We start from the raw sequence: 22,836 nt of genomic DNA on the forward strand, positions 1-22,836 counted from the left end.
GCGGCGGCGGCGGCGGCGGCGACTGGATAGCGAGATGGGAAAAGCAAAACCAGAGAAACCTAACTAGGGTTATCTATATCTTCTCGATCTGATGCTGCGAGGCGATGGAACTCAATGGCTAGGGCAGCGAGGATGGGCTCAGAGCTAACGACGTCTACATATGCATGATCCCGTTCGTTCATTGGAGTACACGTGAGAGAGTTCAGTAGACTCCTGATCAACAAGCACCTGGTGCAACATTCACCCGGTACTAGAGAGAGCCTTAGGTACCGATTGTTTTACCCGGTGCCAAAGACCGAGACTTTTGGTCTCGGTTTCGTAGTACCGGTTCAAGAACCGGTATCTAAGGCCCTTACTAACCGGTGCCAATAGTCTCTTTCTAGTAGTGGTACGTACACCCAATGCTTTTACAATTTATGATACCTTGACATATTTACCGGTATATGCTGTAATCTCCTATCTTATAAGACCTCCTCCAATGGTTAGAATCAACCACTAGCTCATAGCAACAAAGAAATAACATATGAGACAACTTTTTTTTAATGATCTAACTACTCTTAGCTCATAGTACGTCGATACGCCACCCCTATTTATGTAGTGCTCCCTCCGTTTCAAATTATAAGTCATTCCAAGAATTTTGGAGAGTCAAAGTTTTTAAAGTTTGATCAAATTTATATGACAATATAATAACATTTATGATATCAATTAAGTATCATTAGATTCTTTGTTAGCTATATTTTCATAGTGCACCTATTTGATGTCATAAATCTTTATATTTCTCTCTATAATTTTGATCAAACTTGAGATAGTTTGACTCTCCAAAAATTTTGGAATGACTTATAATTTGGAATGGAGGGAGTATGTAATAGGGAAGATCTCTTTTACTAATCTACCTATAAGAAACCTCTCATCTTCTAGTCTAAATAAAGTTACCAGAGCTCAATATTTATATTAGATAACTAAAGAGACGAATTTGCTAAGAAGTCTCCACTCACGAATGTTCTTGTTCGGTTCGGAGGACAGGGTTAAATTCTCATTCTCAACAAGTTAAAATTACCTTCAATCCCTTCCAATTTTTTTATTAAACATACCTGTATTAAGTTAAGGACACAGTAAAAAAACCAGTATAAGTACAGATACGTTCAGGTAGGATACAGACACAAGTGCTTTGACGCCGCCGGTCAGTTTCCGTGTTTGCCCCGGCGATCCGCCACGTGCGCGACTACTCCCGCAGATCCTACGGCCCAGGGCCACTCCACGGACGCCACGCCACGCACCCCCACAAAAACCCCGTGGAAAGCAACGGCAACGCGGCGGTGGGAGTCTGTTACCCCCTCCATCCCAAAATAACTCCCTCCCGTCCCAAAATAAGTGCACATTTCGCACTTCAAGAAGTCAAACACTTTAAATTTTGACCAAATATATATTAAAAAATATTAATGATTATGATACTAAACAAATATCATTAGATTAATCACATTATACATTTTCATGACAAATTTGTTTAGAGACACAAATGCTAATATTATTTTTTATATATACAGTCAAATTTAAAATTTGTTAATTTCTCGAAATGCGAGATGAGCAATTGTTTTGGGACTGAGCGAGTACGACTTACGATACGGCCCCTTGCTTCCGTTACAATTAAAAATAAGCCACAGAGAAGCCGCGGACGGGCCCTCCTGACGACTCCTCTACGCCGGGAGATAAACCGACCTGCACGGCTGCACCCGGCCGCGACTCGCAGCTCCGCTCCTGCTGCTCTCGCCCGCCGCGCCGCGCCGCGCCCCTCCGGTTCTTCGCGAGCAGGTGATTAATCCTCTGCCGCTTTGTTCTTCTTCCTCTTCCCCGCTCGTCTTAATCTGCGCGGTTCACGAATTTCACCGGTGCACAGGGTGCGTCCCTCCATGTTTTCTTTGAAAGATTGATCTGGCGAGGACTGCGCCGTTTTTTTTTTTGGGGGGGGGGGGGGGGGGTTGCGCTTGGGTTCCTGCGGGTTTTGCCACCAGCCATACGATTCGACGGCGAGATAGATCGATTTTCGATGGGTATGCTGAGTGTTCTTTTCTTTGCTGTCAAGTCAGCTCCTCCTCGTCAATTCCGCACGCAATCGGGGGCGCTGCTCGGGTCCGGCGGCGCTGCGGTAGATTGCGGTTTTCAGCAGTATGTAGTCGTCTTGGGTTTTGACTCTGTAAGTAGATTCGTCTACGAACCTGATTGTTTGGGATTTAACTAGGCCACGGTGCTGTATTGATGAGAAGCGGGACTTGCAGTTCTAGCGTGTGATTGATGCTTTGCGGTCTTTAGGTATTGTGATGGATTAAAGTTTTTTTTAGCTGAGTTGCAGACGTCTGACAAGATAGGGAGGAAACAAGGTGACCCTAACCTAGGAGTTCTGGATGTATTCTATCTCGTAACCCTTGCACTTGCGGCATTGCACTACCGATTTGAAATTTTTGGTAACCTTGGTGGTTCACAGTTAATACTCTTTTTGGTAGGTCTAATCTGGTTTCTGATTTGTTCAATAAAGTGGTAGTTGCCCCTACCTGAGCTTTTATCTATATTTGTAGCTCCAATGAAGTTGCTTTTAGGGTAGCTTGCTCAAGCCTCCTGGTAGGCCTTATCCCCCATTGCATATAGTATTCTGTCGAGACTATATGATCAAAATATATAGGTTTGAGTTGTAGATCTCTTTTTCTTGCACTTGTAAGTTGTAACTAATAATGAGTCACCTATTTGATCTTCCATTCATGGTTTTTCTTTCTCAAGTCACATTAGATAACATAACAAACAGAAATAGAAAGATTAACCTAGGGGACTTTTAGCTAAATGTTTTGTTTCTTGTCATAGTGTCATATCATAATTATTTTATAACAATTCAATTCTTCCATTAAGAAAAACAGTTCAACGTTATCCTATGTTAAAACGATGAATTTGGCCATTGGCTAATCATTTAGAAAGTTTGACTGCAAAGCATTGATGCATCTTAAACTGTGTTGACTATAATTAATTCCTACAATTGATGGGAGTGGTCTTTTTCTTTCATTAGTTTAATTGCTAATTTTTTTACATAATTTGAATGTAGTCACTTATTGAAGATAATTGGTGCCTTAGTGATGCCCTGATGTCTTGATTTCCTGAACAGTTCTTGTCAGACATTGCCATCACCTCTTGCAATGGATGGAAGCCAGTATGATGATGACTGGGTATTGCCTAGTGCCGATATCACTCTTGTTCTTGTTGGGAAACTTGGCTATGGCAAGAGTGCAACTGGAAATAGCATCCTTGGACAGAAAGCATTTGTATCAGAGTACTCCCATGCTAGTGTTACTAATACTTGTCAGATGGGAAGCACTACCCTGAAGGATGGTCGCACAATCAATGTTATCGATACACCAGGTAAAGGCAGCTTTTCAATGTTACCTTTATCTGTTCAATCTATTGGGGCATTAGCCTTTTAGGCGATATGAATTTGTGATGCTTATATATTTTCTTGTACCACAATTTGTTCGTACATCTCTCTGTCTCTCTCTGTTCTATTGTTACAACTGTCCATTATATTAAGGGTCCTTATATTAAAGTATCATTATTTTTATGATGTTTGGTATATGACCCATGGCTTCCATATTTTGGATACCATTTAAACTTAGTGGAAAAGCAATCTGCTACCATCACCTGTGTTTACTTGAAGTAGTTTTATTCATGAAGATAACATTTATATTGATAACTATAGAGCTATCTGATATGACGAAGTGCCACTGCTCAGCATGTCTGTTTACATGAAGGGATTTTCATTCTTTGGATGTCCTTTTTCATCTTCAGAAGAAGTTTACTATATGATATGTAAAGTCCTATACTTAAAATACTTCATGAACCAGAAGGATTCGCAGGTGCTTCCCCATTGCATGATGGAACATATTAATTATTGTTTTCATGATCTGTCAGTTCACACTGCATTTCTTTCTTGTTCAAAGGCAAAAGCAACTTTGTGCATTATACAGTGTTTGTCATTACATATGGAAATTGTCCGCACAGAATACTTAGAAAATATTACTGCTTCCTTAAGAATTGTTGATAATGTTTGTTATTTTGGGCTAACCTTAAATTTCCTATAGGGTTGTTTGATATGACCATTTCATCCGATGATGCTGGTAAAGAGATTGTTAAGTGTATGAACATGGCTAAAGATGGGATACACGCAGTTCTGATGGTTTTTTCTGCCACATCTCGGTTTTCTCGAGAAGATGCAAGTACAGTTGAGACCATTAAGGTCTTCTTTGGGGAAAAGATTGTCGACCACATGATCTTAGTTTTTACTTATGGAGATCTAGTTGGTGAATCAAAATTGAGGAACATGCTAAATAATGCACCGGAATATTTGCAGGTTATTTTCTCCCTTTTTCTAATCAGATTTCGTAATAAAATTATTTCTTGCCTTTTCTATATCACTTAGTCATATGGCCTTCTTGCAAAAATTGATTCTTAATAGATTGGTTGGTGTTTTGTTTACAGAACATTGTTGAGCTATGCCAAAACAGAGTTGTGGTTTTCGATAATGTGACCGAGGACCGCATGCGCCAGGCACAGCAGCTTGACAAATTGCTTGATGTAGTGGACTCTGTTTGTGCAAACAACGGAGGAAAACCATTTTCAGATCAAATGTTCACTCGCATCAAGGTAATTGATAAAATTTGAATTCGGGATTAGAGTTTTAGCCCTTATTTTTTTTCTTGTCTTGTGTAGGAGGTGCATGATAGAGAAACAGAGGTGCATACCATGGGATATTCGGGATATTCAGACGAGCAGATATCTGAGTTGAAGAAGGAGATTCATAGAACCCGCGATGAACAGCTTGCCCATATAACCAGCATGGTAAGAGCTATCATATTAAAAGACACATTCCAAATTCTAGGACTTATATTGTCTAGGATAGCATACAGCTTTGCAGCACCTCTTAAGTTCCATCATCTGCTCTGTGGATGCTGTTTCATCTAATAGTAACCAGAATTGTTAAAACACTCAAATGCATATGCAACATCCAAGTAAGTCAAATGTGATTCCAAGTTTCCAACATGTGTGTAAATTTCTAGAACTGCAAGATATTTTTGAACGAGTATTGGCTATTGGATATTCTTCATCACAACTTTATTTTATTGAACTGTCATGAAACTTGTGTTTTGCTGAAAGACTGGAAACTATTACTTAACCCATAGAACATTGTTTCAATAAGAATTTATAGGACTGTTTTATCTTCAGCTTTTTCTTTGGGTTCGCTGGTCTAGCCTCCAGCCATCTAGTGACTATAAAACATGATATGTGAAAATTACAATCAGTACTATTACAAGTTCAGTTATCTAATAGTCGCATGGCACATATTCATAGGTTGAGGAAAAGCTAAACTGTACAGTCGAGAAGCTGCAAGAGCAACTCATGGAGGAACAAAACGCAAGGCTCCAAGCAGAGAAAGTGGCATATGAAGCTAGGATGAAATCAGAAGAGGAGATCAACAAGCTGAAGGAGAGCCTCAGGAAGGCCCAGTTGGAGAACGAGGAGTTCCGGAGGTTGGCGGCAGAGCGCAGGTGTGCTATCCTCTAAGGGGTAGCCGCATCATCCAGGATTTCCCTCTTCAATCTTCAATGGGTGGAGAGCAGATAAAAACTTTTGCTGCCGTGCCAACGTCTCATATCTGTACATTACTAGTAGTGAGTATCATCACAAACATGCAATGCGACTAATCAGGATGGTGTTCTTGTGAATGGATGGATAATCTAGTCTATATGCTTCTTTGCTGTGTTCTGGGAGGCTGGCATGGTGATTGTCTGATTGATTGCCTTTGATTTGTGCTTGCATTGCAGCTGTATGTTTTGAAAGCCTACAGCTTTGCATCACGGTGGAAAGCTGCTGTATAGAACATACTATCTCACTCCGCACCTCTACGGTGGCACGTCGTAGTTCAAATTGTCTTTCATTTCAGAGGCAACAAATGTCTTTATATTCGCTAATACATTGCAATACTTTATACAATTATATATTTGAGGTAAGCTAGTGTTAAATTATGTACATGAAACACAAACATATTGCGTTGTTGAAGATTTGAGGGGAAAAAATAGAGATCAAAATGCAACGCTGAGGATTAAACTGGTTCAAACTGATGCTAGGATACGAGTTGAAACCGAAGCAGGCACATGGTGACATGGACCAAGGCTGCTAGAACTGGGCTGGCTTACTTTGTGGGTTGTGAATAGGCCCATCTTCGCCGTCGGCACTGACACTCTAATCTATATATCCTATATAGCATCCACTAACTATTTCTCTCTTCATGCAAAGTGTCCACCTCATTTTCCACTAAGTGTCCCACTAACTTTCAACTACCTTATTAATTACAAAAATGTTCATGTCATCTCTACAATATGCAATACTTTTAATCTTTAATTAACTAAAGTAAAATCATACACATACACTATTTTTTCATCACCTATTCTTCTATAATGTGATCAAATATTCTATTGGTGTTTCTTCTTTTAGCTTATCGATTTTTACGAGATTCAATAAACAAGAAAATATCCATATGACCTCTACTATGTGCAATACTTTTAATCTTTAATCTATTAATGTAAAGTCATATACATACTCTATTTTTGCAATACTTTTAATCTTTAATCTATTAACGTAAAGACTCATATACATATTCTATTTCTTTGAGCACCTATTCTTTTATAATGTGATCAAATATTCTATTGATGTTACTTCTATTAGTTTATCGATTTCTACCCAATACTGAAAAAAAACATGCAAGTAAAATTCATATAATCTATATAGCCTATATAGATGACACCCACTAAAGTCATTAACTCTATTTCTCTTAGCATACAAGTTATCCGCATCATATAGGAACTCATTATATCAAATGCCACATCAACATCCACTAGGGCCATCTTTTTATGTTTTTCATCGATTTTTTTGTGAATGTTGCTATGCAATCATCTTAACTTTTCTACTTTCAAATTTCATGTTAAAATTTTATTTAAGAAATCCCGTAGCAACGCGCGGGGAATCACTAGTTAATCCTTGACGCGGTGGTAGGCCAATGCAACTATCGAGGAGCTGGCCTTTCCTCTTGGCCTCTTGGGGTCTATGTGATTGTGTAAAATCAATGAGTTTCACTGTTCTGTGCTGTTGTTTAAATGTAAGGACTTCCGTTCCCAGATTTTATGCGTGCAGGTGCAGCGGAATATAACCCTACGGCCCACGGCTGGCTATCTGCACTGGGCACTGACCCAGGGGAAAGCTCTCTGGAGGAGGCACTTGGCCTTGTTTAGTTCGCGATTTTTTTTTGAATTTTGACACTGTATCACTTTCGCTGTTATTTGATAATTAATGTCTAATTATAGATTAATTAGATTTAAAAGATTTGTCGCGTGCTAATCAGTTAGACTATGTAATTAGTTATTTTTTCAACTACATATATTTTATGCTCCATGCATGGGTACAAAGATTCGATGTGACGGGTACTGTAGAAATTTTTTTGAAACAAAACGGGTACTGTAGAAAATTGCCTACAGCGGCATACTGGAAGCCCTACGCTATCGAAGTGGAAGCTCGCGAGTACGCTGAATCAAGGGGAGGTAGAGGAAAAACGGTACCGCCGACGTGGCGCGGGATCCGCACGTTCGTGAGCCGTCCCAACCACTAGCGCGCAGGCGAAGGAGGCTGGCAAGGGAGGAAGCAGGGGAGGGGGTGGCGCGGCCGCCGGGATTCAACCCGCCGGCGGCCTCTGCTCGCCTCGCCACCTAATGCCGCCGTGCCGAGGGAGCCTGGAGGCCGCCGCCGGGCCAGGGCCACTGCCGTCGCTGGAGGCCCACATGCGCCCAGGCAGCCCGCCCACGCCAGCGCCGAGCTCTGCTGCCTCCCCGTTGCCGCGCTGAGCTATGCTGCCGGCCCTCCGCGTCCGCCACAGCACCCCACATCGGCCACAGCCCGCCGCCGCCGGCCTGCGCGGCCCTCCGCGTCTGCCCCACGGCCAGCGCAGGGGAGGAAGATAGGGCGGCCAGGGAGTGGGGAGGCCTTGGCCCGCGCGCCCACCACCGTGCCGCGAGCTCGCCGACCCTGCCACCGCCCGCAGGCTACTCTAGCACAAGGATGGGCACCTGAACACATTCAAATCTTCAATACAAATTCTCTCCTAGATAGTTTATCTATTTTTAAAACTGTTTGCACCATGTTATACGTAAATAATACAACAAAATAAGTTGTACATGAATATATTTTGAATTTTTCTATGTTCATCATTTTTTAAATTTTGAATAGAGCATCAAAACATTTTATTTTGTTCTTGGAACAATTTCTCTTTTGTTAGATATTCTTATTTCTTACTTGGAACTAAGTTTTAAATTTTGTTTCTTTTGTTTTTTTTCCATTGGCTGGTTTCTTTCTTTTTTCTTTTGTTCCATTGGCTAGCAGCTAATGAAAGTGTTGTCCAAATCAAATTTTGATTACAACGTAGTATTTCTTATGATGAGATTTTTAAAACAAGACTACACTTAATTATACTTTGATGATATTTTCTACATCTTGTTTGTTACAAAACAATTTATTTTTCTAAGAACATTTTATCTTTTTTGGGAACATTTTATTTTAATCTAAGAACAATTTCTATTTTTGATGGAATATATTCTGATCAATTTTGATGTGGAACATTTTTATTTGTTCAAGAATAATTTATATTTTTTAGGGTTGAGCAATCATTGTGATGAACATGTTCTAGCTTCACCATCAAATTATTCAAACTAAAAAAGTATCCAAACATATTCAAGTATAGTCTTATTTTGAAAATCTCACCATGCATGAGAAACACAATGATCTAGTTGAAATTTATTTTGGACACATAATTTATGAGATACAGTTTTTTAATTGAAGGGCCATGCTAATCTGGCTTTCTTTTTCATTTTCAGTTTCATATGAATGATTAGCGTTGGGTTGTTGTTCGGTATAGTAATTTGTGTGGTCCAATTGTTGGTCGGTACAAATGTGCAACAAACAGTCCGTCATTTTTTCTATGTCCGTCGGTATATCTCCAGTGGGCGTCTAACGGTCGGTCGGTATAACTCTATACCAACTCCACTTACTGCGACCGATGGGTCGGTATAACGATATACCGACCAACGGTGCGTCGGTATAGAGGAAAATACCGACTCCAATGTAATCAGTATAGAGGGGCTGTGGTATAGTGAGTTGAGGTTGTTTTTTTGGGCCAAGCTCGGTCGGAACTCGGAAGCCAGCCGCCTTCTATGACACAACAGCATATGATCGCATGTCCTATGAATAGATGGATCCAACAAAAAACAACAACCTGTTAACATCGTCCATTATCTTATCATGTTTTTTTTTGTCACAGGCGATCAGATCCCCACCGGCCACCAACACAGCAGTCTTATTAGTTCTTCCTCGGATGTGTGTATTCCTTGCCCGAATGTTCTTCCACGCGTGCGAGAAAATTAAATTTTATAGTTATAATAATGTGTGCTGGCATAGATAGTTATTTCCTGAGTGACAATTTGACCTATTGGTACTTTACTGTTCCTAAATGCCATGTCAAAACACTAGAGAAATCTCATATCTTCACGACTAGATGCCTTCAATAAAGGATCTCCTAGTTCTAGACTCAACAAAGTTTGTTCTCTATGCTTTTAGCATTTCTCCAAGTGGCCAAGTTACTAGGAGAAGTCCACCTTGCTTATAGTGGATGCCAGCTCATCTATTAAATATCTATTTTCAAGTTGGTTGTGTGCCTAAATGAAGGGTGAATGATTATGTATTTCTTAGGACTAAGCTTCCAACCAATTATCTCATCTATAAATTTGTTTGATTGGCAGAAACCAACAAGTTTCAAGGCACAATATTATTAGAGATGTCATTCAAATTGTCCAACCGAGCAATCTCCTAGTACTGCAATTGTATTAATTCACTACATAAAATCATTTAATCTATGATGAAATAAATTTGTCACATATTGCTGAAAAAATATCATAAAATAGTGTCTATGACGGTTTCTATGATTTCGGATAACGTCATAGAATGAGCATCACAGATTAAATCGATCTACGTTTTATTGCGTAAATGTAACAGATTTGCACGACCTATGACATTTCTAAACTGTCACAGAACGACCCGAAGCCCACTTAGTCCAACCCAAGCCCAGTATTTATGATAAAAATAAATGTCACAGATATTGTCACAGATGGTGCCACGTAATACCCATTAGTGACATGGACATTGACGTGGCATTTTTTTTGGAGAGCACATGGCCTACTTGTTATTGGATTCATTTTGGAACTGGACTGCTACGATGGGCCATTTTTTCCAGCCCACTATATTTTCTAGCCCACTAATCCAATGAACCCAACCATTTTTATGGATCCCAAAAAATCTAGCCCATCAAAATTCATCAATTCCAGCCCACTTTCTAAAATTACCATTACAACCCAAAACCAGCCATAAAGCCCATACAAAAAATACATTATAATTTTGTTGACACAGTAAATTGAACAAGAACTTATAATGAGATAAGAGAATGCGAGAGACAATCGATCTGCATGTTGGCTTGCCATCGATGTTGAATGAGAACAATAGGAGGATATGTGCTAATCAATTTAATAATAGGTGCAGCTCATATGCTGCCTACTACCTTGGTTATTTTGTTATCTGTCCTTGCAATCAAATGCCAAAACAATATTACTTCTTTTTGTGGTCTTTTGTAAAGACATTTTTATTATAAAGTTCTCGTGTTCTCACTAAGACCATACCAAGACATTACCTCTAGTAATTTAATCATATTTTAAAAAATATCTAGATATTTATAGCAGGAGATAATTGAGTTTCATATTTTAATATTACTAAAATTTATACACATAATGTTTATAAATAGTAGCCACTTGGAGCAAAGTCAAAATAAAACAAGGCAATCCCAAAAATCGAAAGACACACTAACAACTAGAGCTCACAACACACTCACGACACAAATAAAAGAAGTTAAAAATATCAGATCGGAAAATATCAAGAACTGGTCATCTATATAATACTAAAGCAAGGAACATGGACATCTTGTATATGCAACGTCTTATGTAGCCAGATTAAACTAATAAATTAGAATCAGCATCTTAACCAATAAGTCCAAACAGATAAAAATGGATCTTGGCATCTTGTAATGGCAAACGGATAAAAGAAGATAAGATACGTTGGATGCACATAAGCCTTGGTTTTCTCAAATTTCATCATTGGAATATGATGTGTTCGACGGGAAGGGGCTACCAGATATTTGCTATCGCAACTGCATGATATAGGGTTCAAAGAAACACAAAAGACTTTTTTCCCTAAATAGTACAAAGAATAAAAACCAAAGGAAAAAAATAGTATAATAGAAGAATAAATGCAGTAATGTCTTAACCTCATAAATTTTCTACTCGTGATGATGGTATTCATGTGATCATAATGGAAATATATGAATTTCCTGTAAATTAGTCTTTCCAATAGAACCAATAGCTAACCGTTCGGACTCCACTTGCAGAATTTGCCAGGAGTATCTTGGATAACTACCTAAATGAACAATAATGTTATCGTAAATTCAAAATGAATCAACTAAAGCTTACTCAAACATAGTTTTAGTTAAAACCTTATCCCATCCAAATTCAGTGCTTCTATCATTCTTCAAGGTGATAGACTTTGGCTGAAGGTAAACATTATGTTCTGAAGGTTCTTGTGCATGCCAACGCATCAGAGGCATTCCGGTGCCTAGGAGCGGCACTCCAAGAAACATCTGATATATGTGATTTGACACCACATGACTCTTCTCCAACTAGCAACCGGCCACAATAAAACAATTTTATTTGATCTTGTCTCTTGACTACATGTATAAAAAAAATTAATCTTGAATAATATCTTACAACACTAACAACATTGACATATAGAAAGTTCAAAGTTGGTGATTGGAGAAACTTGTCTTTTTCTAACACATTTTTGTCTACAATCTATCTATTCCAGCAATAATTTCAACTGGCACCATGGGACAGAGCACCTGCTTGGTGGTTCTGTGATCCTAGATGAGTTTATGGGCCTCACCATAAATGTGAATCTTACATGTGGAACAATACCTACATGAAAATAATTAGAAGACAATTTGTAGTAAAACATATATAGATCGCTAACATCTGAAACTTGTAAAATTTAGTAATAAACTCAAACGAAAATAACGCGGTTTGTGTCAAATACAAGATAAATATTAAAACTTCAAATGTTTCTAGTCTTTAAAAGTGGTTATATAGTAATAATTTAGACTATCAACAAACTTAGGGGGATGTGTAATGGTGTAACCAGACTGTTTTCAATCTCCTGATACAATGACACGCAATTCTCCTACGTGCTATAACAATTAAATTTTACGGAAATTGTTCCATCCTGATTCATATGTATGTGCATAACTTTCCATTGACCTTACACAAATATGAAACATATGTTAATGTTAAACAGTAATTTGCCAAACATCACAAGTCTAGTAACAAACAGAGGCAGACGTAGTAGAGGTGCATGAATTTTTGGGAAGAAAAATTCACTTATGATGCATATACATATAGGTATAATCATAACTAGGATAGACAACATATATTTGAACCGAAATAAGATGAAGAGCTTCTCTCAACTTAAAGAGGGCTACAGCCGGCCTACTATTCTGACCCAATTAGGGAGGAATGGCAGCACACCGAGCCTCTGAGCACGCACTTGCGGAAGCGCCCATTCGCTCGTTCGTCGCTCCTCACCTCTTTGGCTTATGCTGCTTAGAGCAACTCCAGCAATAACCTTTAAATCAAACACTCTAAATGTTAAATGGAGGATGTCTCTATTTTACAGGAGTTCCAAATTTGCTTCAGCTCCAGCAGTACCTGTCAATTCTAACTTATAACAGAGGGCTCCCTAGAGACCCCAAGGAATTGAGGGTGGAGGAGGGAATTTGGAGACCTCCCCAAAATAGAGGGCCTAGTATAAGGTATGCTGGAGTGCATCTTTTTATTTAGCCCTCTAAATTTAAGATAAAGTGTTATTTAGAGAGTCCGCTGGAGTTGCTCTTAGCGCTGCCACTGCCTAGTGTCTGGTGCATGGAGGACACGCGGAGAAGCCAAGAGGACTCCTAGTCATGTTGGTTCTCTACGATGACGACGACAATGGCGGGTGCGAAAGGGCTAGAAGCGAATCTAGCCACACCAACACCAGCCACGATGGCTAGAGATGTGGACAGCGGAGCCCGAGGACACCAATTGAGTATTTGAGTGATCTAATTCATGTTTGTTTCAAATCAACTATACCTAGTGTTTGCATACTCCTTTTGCACCATATATGTGATGATTGTTCGATTCATTAATATTTATGTACATGCAATCTTAAATTTTTACATCCGCCACTCATAACAAACCTCACACAAAAAGGCATTCTGGGGAACTTCTTGTTGATCTAGTTAAAAATAGATATTAATCCTTCATCAGCCAGTTTTGGTTCTTCACCTCCAACATACCTCCTTAGATTTTAGTGATAATTTGTTGACACTGCACCCAGTGGCGAAGCCAGCCCAGGAAATGACCTAGGGCGGAGTTCTACGAGAAAATTTTGGCTAACAACGACATCATGCATGTTTTGAGCAAAACTTATAAAACAACCAATAAGAAGTAAGATGTTACCTTTTAATAATGGAATTATTAATGATACATCTTGGAATGGAGAAATAAAGTACATAACCTGTCAATTTTAAAGCAAGTCAATTAGAAAATAACATTAATCAAAAAAGCCTTGAAGAATGTAAGGACATTGGACATCTAGACATACCTTTCCTAAATCCTAAGAACTTCGAGGCCGCTTTGGAGGTGGAAAACTCATCTTTCGATCTTTCATGGATTGGAAAGTCCTCTTAATTTTCTCATGATCAAGTCCTCTAAAAATCTCCTTCTCAATGTAGCACAAAGCCAAGTCATTAAACCACTCATCGCCCATTCTATTGCGCAAATCAGTTTTGATTATATTCATAGCTGAAAAGGCTCTTTCAATTGATGTGGTTGCCGCCGGAAGAAGCAATGCTAGCTCAATGATGCGATAGACCAATGGAAATGCATGATGCCTCCCAGTTTCGACCAACTTCATGGCCAAACTTGCAAAATCATTACAAGATCTAAAAGCATCAACTCTTCGCACATGTAAAATGAATGTCTCAAGTTGATCCCTTATATTTGAGCGATCAACAAGTGAAAAATCTTGATCATAGATCTCTGTTAGACGAGCAATCTTATCAATATCAAACATAGAGAATGAATCTCTTGGATCAAGACAAGAGAAGCAAACAAGTACCTCTGATGATGCCTCATTGAAGCGATGATCCATCTCTGTGAGAATAGCATCAAGTGCAGCCAAGAAAGTATCAACACGATAATGGTGTTCTTTAGTTATCAAGTCATCATCAAGCCTTGAACGACCCCATCTTGGTCTAAGCTCACTAAAATCTGGCAGCTTTATCTTTTTTGCAACACAGAAATCTTTGACTTCTTGAAATAATGCTGCCCAACCTTCATTTCTCAAATGTACCAAACATGTTTTGTCATCAACAAGCAATGACATGGCCTGAACAATATTCTTATCCTTTTTTTGTAGTAAGAGGGATAACTCATTAGTAATACGAAGCACTTTCAACATCAACTTCATATTCAAAACAAACGTAAAGCTCTCCATTTTCTTCAACAAACCGGCTGCTCTACCAGGATTGCGTTCGTCCCCATGAATCATAGACAATACCCTTATCACAGATTCCCACATGTTCTCAATACGGAGTAATGTGGTGAAATGAGAGCCCCATCTTGTATCACCGGGTCTAACCAAGCTTGTTCGTTGATGCTTCCCTTTCCCAGAAAAAATCTCTCCACTATCCAATTTATCTATAATGGTATTACGATTGTGGAGAAAATAGCCTCTCATGCCATATTTCAATATAATGTTTTGGCGATTGATGACACACACAACACTTGGACTAATGTGATTATTAAGATGACTATTCTCAGGCTTTTAGGTTCAAGTGATGACAAAGAGAAGAGAGGCATAGCAAGGCCCGAATGAACCGACGTAGGGCAAAATGAACTCACCGGTGCAATCATAGAGAAGGTCTGCGGGCTAGGGTTTTACACCGGATGAACCGACGCTACGAAAGTTGTATACGTCGGTGCATTGGCAGATGAAGACCGAGGAAAATACCTACACCGGTTGAACCGACGATGCATCGGTTCAGTTGTCCAGAGAGGTGGTTTTTGGAGGAACGTGAAGAAGTTACACTCACCGGTTAAACCGACGCTAATATTACATACACCGGTTGATTACATCGGTTAAACCGGCGATACACCGGTTGATTGCTAACGGCTAGTTTTTCAAATAGCAGTTTACATACACCGGTTGAACCGATGATAGCTTTTGGGGTACGTCGGATTAACCGGCGTTACGCAGTTTTCTGGCAGCTTTTCTCCAACGGCTATATTTGCTTATGCTGCCTATATATACCCCCAAGGCCGGGTCATTTGAGAGTGCTGGAGTTCAAGGAAGTATACAAGAGCTAAAGATCATCTCCAACCATCATAGAGCTTCATTGTACATCATATAGGCTTAAGCACACTTGTTAGAGTGCTTAGTGCTTGATTAGGGATTAGTTCTTGCGAGAGCTCCCTTGAGAGAAGTCTTGCTGCGGCAAGCAAACACTTGAACTCGTCGTGTGACCCTCCTACTTGGTGTGGAGAGGCAACGACACTTTGTGCGGGGAAGGAGACCCCTCTTGGTGAGAAGCTCCGATAGTGAAGACGGTGCCGTGGTGACGCTTCGAGATAGACGGTGGCGGTGACCTCGTCTTGGTGACTTGGTGGCACTTAGCCTTTGCTTGCCGGGTGCCTTGGTGGCCAACGCAAGACGGTGATCAAGCGAAGAGACTCGGCATCACACTTGTTCGTGTTGGACAAGTGGCCGTGGACGTAGGGAGGGACTTTGGTGTCCTAACTGAACCACGTTAAATCGTGTGTCTTGGTGTCTTCACGGGAGTTTGCATATCCTCTCCCTTACCGTTTTACTTACCGCATTACGTTTCCGCATTTACTCTTTCTTGCTTACCTTTACTTTCCTAGTTAGTTTGATTAGGATTGGCTATAGGTTGCAAGTCTTTTGGGGTAAGTAGAGGGTAGCATAGATAAACCTTAGTCATAACTAGCATGTGTAGGACATGTTAGGTTTATCTTATGCAATTAAATTGAGCCCTAGGTTAAAAAGCGATTAGCGACCCTATTCACCCCCTCCCCCTCTAGGGTCGGACACCCCGGTGATCCTTACAACGATGATCAACAATTAAGCTATCTTTCCTTCGACAAGATGAACTAGCACTAGTCACAATCAAACCCACATAGTTGAAGAAATCAGAGAATGAGGAACAACAAGTTGAAACAGCCACAACTACTAGTTGCAATTGATGAGCAAAGCAATGCACATAGAAAGCATGTGGGTTTTCATCATGAATTTGTTTTTTGCAAACCATTGAATTCACCTCTCATATTAGAAGCCCCATCATATCCTTGCCCTCGAAGTCTTGCAGTAGATAAACCATATTCAGCAAGAACATCGAGCGATGCCTTCTTTAGTGCACAAGATGTTGTGTCCGCCACATGTTTAAAACCCAAAAATCTTTCTACTACCATTCCTTTGTCATTGACGTACCTGCAAAACAATACATTTGAATATATGATTAAATGAGATCACCACCAGTTTGTATTACAATTTATAATTCAGTAATTAAATAGTAACTAACCTTACAATCACAGCCATTTGCTCCGCTATTGAGATATCACAAGATTCATCAATCAAAACTGAAAAAAAGTTTATTACCAATCTCTTTCTTTATCACTTTCTTAACCTCTCTTGCAAAAGCAGAACAAAGGTCCTTCTGAATGTCAGAAGAAAGCATTTTGGCATTTAACGGACATAACTCCTCAAATGCAACCCGTACCTCATCATTCCTTTTTTTGTGCCACTCAATCATCTCTAAAAAGTTTCCTCTATTTAAGGAAGAGGAAGATTCATCATGACCTCGAAATGCATGAGCTTGTGCAATAAGAAAACCTGCAACATCTAACGAAGCTGTCACATGTGTTTCATATTTACTTTCTGCATCAACACTATAGGCCTCAATCTTATGTTCGATGGTTGCCCTCCGATTCTGAAAATCTTCACAAGCTGTCCTAGCTTTATTGTGGCAGCTAACCGGGCCACCAACATGTTGAGGAAGTCCTTGATATGCATTTTTCCAATTTCTGTACCCATCTTTTGTGAATGCATCATGACCAAAGTGTTGTTCTAAGGGCTGCTGCTTAAAAAGAAAGCAATAGAAGCAATATGCTGCATCATTCTCAATACTATATTCCAACCAATCATGTAGAGTTAACCAATTCTCTACAAACATCCTTTTATTAGTTGGATTTTGGGGGAAATTGTGACCAAAAGGTTTGGTTGGACCCTTCACCAAATTAGCCCTCCTAATATCATCTCTAATGTCAGGATGGAATTGCTCAATTGCTACACGAAGGCCCGGATCAGAAACAACATGAACATCTAGATTAAAAACCCTAATACCTTCGACATCATGCTGATGTGATGGTTGGTCCTCATTTTCAGCATCTTGCACTGTTTCTTGTACAGTTTCTAATGAATGCTGCACCTCTTGTTCTTCAGATTGAGCAACATTACCACTTTCATGAGTGCTTGGGCCCGAGTTACTATCACTTGCTGAGTTTCTACTAGTAGTACCAAAGAACCTTTTCAAATCTATATAGTTAATGAATTGAATCAGTCAATTGACTATAAGTAATCAAATCAAATAATGAAGCATAGATTTGGCAATACCTAGTTTCTTATAGCACTTCTTTCTTACTGGAATTGAAGTTGTCTGCCTAGTTGTGGTGGCAGTGCCGCCGTTGTTTGAACCGATCTGATCTCCAGCTATATCTTCCCCACCCTCCAGCTATATCTTCCCCACCCACAACGGCTTCATCTGCTGCCCCATCCATCACCAAATGACCAAAAATCCCCAAAAATCCAAATGAACAAATCCCCAATACTCTGTGGGAGTGTGGGCAGTGTGGCTGGCGCCGGCGGCAGGCGGGTTGCTGCAGGCCTGCGGCTTACCGGCGTAAGATCCGCTGACCGCTGGTGCCTGGGCGCCTGGCGGCCGGAGCGAGGCGTCGAGGCGGGCTGCAGCCCTGCAGGCACGAGCGCACGGGAGCCTGCAGGCGAGGCGCCGAGGCGGGGCGGCGGGCTGCAGGCGCCCGCGGCGGCGCGCCGCGCGCAGGATCCGCCGGCGCGGCCGGTGGGTGCCGAGGCCGCCAGGCGGAGCCGCAGAGCTGCAGGATGCGGGGCTGCGGGCGGATGGGCAGATGGTGTCAGGCGAGGCGGCTGCTGGCGTCTGGACTCTAGAAGATTAGAAGAAGTCAAGAAGACTGGCGTTGGGCTGCAGGCCACAGCCCACTCGACCGGGCGGCCCACGAGGCCCATGAACTCCTCACGCTCTTCGCGTCCGAGCTCCGAGGGGCGCCGCCGTTCGCGCTTGCGGCCTACCTCACCGGAGTTGAGCTTGACTACTTGAGAACGGGGATTTGCTCCCTAGCTCGCCCAGAGGGACCTAGGGCGGCCGCCCTAGCTCGCCTTAGTGGTGGCTTCGCCCTCTGACTGCACCTTTTGTTTTCTAAAAGTTCAGATATTCAACATGCAAATTAACTGAAAACATATATATAGTGTCACAATGAAATGCTGCACAAAGGAAGCTGAGAATACTTGTTGTTCTCAACTCGCAAGCCTGCCGTATTGCCATTCTGAACCTCATTTAGTGTGCAGAAATCCTAAGATCAGTCAGGAATTAAGCTGAGGGAGGAGTACAGTTAGTTACATAAAAACAATGGTTTTTGTACTAAAAAAGTAAATTATTCTCAAGCTATTTAATAACATGGTTGGTTCCGTGTTTTTATTTGATTTTTTCCTTTATTGGGGGTATCCTTATCACTAAAATTATTGGTGTATTCTGAGGAAGAATCTTTCCTATGTTATCCTTTTCTGAGTTGGTTGGCCCTTTACCCCACCTCCAAATCCATTGAGACATTTCTTTTCTGTAATGCTACAAGATATGCAAGCAACAACATTTTATATGAACCAGAGAGAGAGAGAGAGAGAAGCAAGGAATATACAAAGTTTCTATGCACATTTTAATTATTTGTTTGTTCAAGATAATGTCTACCTGTGAAGTTATGATGGAGATGATAGAAAAAATATGGAGTTACCAATAATAATAAATGGAAGCATCGGTTAGATGAGTCTGTGTGTCAAGTGGAAGCCTGGAATTCACTGCAACCTATAAATGACACCAATAATATTATTACATAAAGAAGCGAATTTGTCGACATTGGTAAAATTTAGAAATTTCAACAAATGACAATAGATCGCTTGGAAGCAGAGGCAGCTTCCCCTTTATTAAAATTGTGACACATTGAGTTCGACATTTTCATTTTGTAAGGTTGTACAACAATTACACACACACACACACACACAACAATTACTCATAGAAATCTTTGTTTAGGTCAGTTGGTTAGATCTTAAAACAACTCTTCATGGTTCTTTTCGTTTCCTTTTGAACTGATGACATGTGTCTTTGTATCATTGTTCTCACTTGGTTCCTGCTTGATTATGTGAAAACATGCTCTTAAGCAGGAACAAAATGAAAAATGTTTAAATTGGTTTTCCCCAGTCATACTCGGTTCCTGACCAGAGAAAATAATATACAGCGAATTCCGAAAGTGTGAGAAGCAATCCAAGCATCAACTTCGCCCACTCTCATACTTCCCACAATCTAAGGACCAATTCTAAAGCCGAAGAAAGTGTCGGTGTCACTTAAGAAAGTGAAATTTCAGGCTGGATAAGTGAACCTAAAAAAAAACGCCACCCCTACCGTTGGGAGAGACGACAGCTGCAGCTATCACATATCGCGAGAGGAAATCCTGAAGATTGTCGTGACAGCGAGACCTACACATACATGTCGTTTTCTCGCCCGCTTTCAATCACAAATCTTCATGACACGCAGCTATAGCCTATAGCTAGCTAGCAGCCGGTGTCATGAGTCATGAGTGGGAGAGCGATGGAGATCCCCTCTCTGATCACCCTCTGTGCTGTGACCTGCCTCATGATACGCTACAGCGGGTAGTGTTCTTGGAGGGGGTAGCATCCCTACTGTTTCCGGGGACTGTTCGGTGGATGGACATCTCCTTGGGGGCCTGCCATCCTCGAATTATTCCCCGCCTTTGATTGCGAAGCTCCAGCTCGTTGCGTTGCGTACGTGTGGACCCTGTACGTGCCAGGCAACGCGCGTCGAACGCGAAGAGTTTGGCGGGATTAATCTGATTATTTGGCTCATAATCGACCGCGGAAACAAACAGGACCTGTGTATCCAGCGAAAAGCCGGCGTGGGGCCCAGCGGCGCTACTCACTTGTCAATTGCGATGGCCCGGTGGAGATGCAGTTGCCTGCCCACCGGCTGACATACATGCATATGTTCCGATCGACCTCCCTCCAAATTCCTCCCCTGCCTCAGCTGCCTAAGATCCTCACCGTGGTAATTAACACTGTCAACATGAGAGTGTGTTTGGAGTACAGTACTTATTATAAATCTCACTAATAACAGTGATCAGCTAGCTCCCTCCATCCCCTGAACTGATGAATATGAAGAGCACAACTGCATTTTTTTTCCAGACAGATTTAGACGTAGTGCATGCTGCCTTATTCCGGTAATTGTTGGGATTAATCATGTCATATGAGGTAATTAAGACAAGCAAGTGTTTTTAGCCACTTGATTAGGCGGGGTGGGTGGGAAAATTAATATCTAAAATAGCACCTTTTTGTGGTGTTTTTTTAATTAGAGATTTGTAATTTTCATGGGATGGATAGAGTATACGATATGGATTGGGTGCAATAATGCAAGAATATTTATCAGGACCGGCATCGGATGGAGTTTTTAATTTGTTACCAAAGGAGAAAGTAAGAGAATGGGGTTTGGATCAAATAAGTTTGAATAATTGAACTAATATGAATGTTATTTTTTGAAAATAATTGAAATATGAGTTTGGTATAGACTTGTCGAGTTCATCAAGCCATGGGTCTGACTGGACTGAAGAAAAAGCAAGGGGTGAAGGAACAAAAAGGCTTGGCTTGATGACTCAAGTCATGGGTCTGACTGGCGCCAACCACTTTCTTTCCCAAGAAGCGAAAAGGAGGAGGAGAAACTTCTCCGGACCCAAATAGTATTTTACAACTTTGCTTGTCCGAAGCAAAGCAAGCTGCAGATTTTTTAAGCGAACTGTTGGGATTTGGGGAGATTGCCATCCAATCATAACATTTCTTTATTCGGTTGACGATACCACGAGGATCTCCCTAAATAAAAAAAAATTGTGGAAAGATTTGGGGGATATATGCGACCCATATGAATCAACAGGGGCTGGATAAAAGTTGAAGGGAGCTCCACATGTGCTAAGCTAGCGACAAAATATCACGTCCGTGGACTAATCTTGTACGAAAAGAAAAAAAATTGAGCCTATGAGAGCGAGACTAATTTTGTTTTTTTAAGAACTCTAATTTAATTTGTTTTTGAGAAACATGAGGTGAAATTCATAGAGTTTTAGTTTATACACCATAGCTTTGCTCTAGCCATAGGTTTACACGCGCACTTCTCTGATTTAGTTAAATTTTAACAATCTCGTATGCCCTTTTCTTTAAACTTCATGCGCAGCAATATATCAAACATGGAATCATCGCTAGAAATATGACAGGTAGCAAATGTGGCGCCGATTCTTGTCTTAATGAAATACACGTTTAGACACGGTCGCTAAAAAAGAGCAAATGTGGTGCCGGTGAGACTACAGAATAATCAGTTGTGGTAATCTTGTCTGACGCCTCATGACTACCCATCAAGCAGCTTACCCGAGAATAATTGTATTTATGTAAATAAACACCCTTGCAACTCGATCAATATAATGTAGTTAGGGGAGCTACATATGCCATGAAATCAATGTATTTTCAGCCAAAATTTGAAAACTCTAAACTGAAACACCAACTTTACCGCCAAGCCATTTCTTGAGCTTGCGCTTCATCAAGAAGCTAGTGTCACAATCCACATTTCATTGTCACTAGAAGCCAAAAGATAAGGTGGCCACTACAGTGCACGGGGGCCGACACGTGGGACCCGAAGATATCGGACCCTTCAAATATAGAAGAATCTCGGGGGGGGGGGGGGGGGGGGGGGGGGCAGTCGAAGATCTCGATCGTTAGATGCCCTGATGGACTGTCGCAAGTTTGATTTGTTCGGGCACGAGTGTGCCTTTGAAACAGGGAGTTCAAAACCCCTACATAGCGATAATAACAAACTCTTCCATCTATTTTTCAGAATTGGCCATATACGGATGCCCCTTAACAATATCAATATGGTATAGTTCCTTTATTTTCAGGAAAAGAAATTGCATGCATCTTCTTGGACGCTACTGCTGAAAGCTAGAGAGCAAGACTCTACAACTCTATCTAGCAAAACAAATCATGCATCCATCTCTAACAGCAGATATTTCAGTGATAAATAGCACACAAAAGAACAATATGAGCCCAACAGACACCTTAACAATTCTATTAAGAGCTCGTTTGGTATGGCTTCACCACCGGCTTCTTGTCAAGCCCTGCCAAAGAGCCATCTTCAAAACAGCT

General features: G+C 40.7%; 1 protein-coding gene across 2 annotated transcripts; it reads left to right on the top strand.

Moving 5' to 3' along the window:
• The first annotated feature begins 1,651 nt into the window (after positions 1-1,651).
• LOC120704793 (immune-associated nucleotide-binding protein 9-like) lies at positions 1,652-5,821 on the top strand. 2 transcript variants are annotated; one of them, XM_039989320.1, is made up of 6 exons: positions 1,652-1,809; positions 3,146-3,399; positions 4,116-4,384; positions 4,513-4,677; positions 4,744-4,872; positions 5,383-5,821. In XM_039989320.1, the coding sequence occupies exons 2-6, from the start codon at positions 3,177-3,179 to the stop codon at positions 5,593-5,595; spliced, it is 999 nt and encodes a 332-aa protein (XP_039845254.1). In that variant the 5' UTR covers positions 1,652-1,809; positions 3,146-3,176; the 3' UTR covers positions 5,596-5,821. The 2 variants fall into 2 exon arrangements, with proteins under 2 accessions (XP_039845254.1, XP_039845261.1); XM_039989327.1 differs by having other exon boundaries at positions 1,717-1,809; positions 3,086-3,399; positions 5,383-5,796.
• Positions 5,822-22,836: the final 17,015 nt, after the last annotated feature.

This window comes from Panicum virgatum, chromosome 1K (genome assembly GCF_016808335.1).
Source record: "Panicum virgatum strain AP13 chromosome 1K, P.virgatum_v5, whole genome shotgun sequence".
Taxonomy (NCBI): domain Eukaryota; kingdom Viridiplantae; phylum Streptophyta; class Magnoliopsida; order Poales; family Poaceae; genus Panicum; species Panicum virgatum.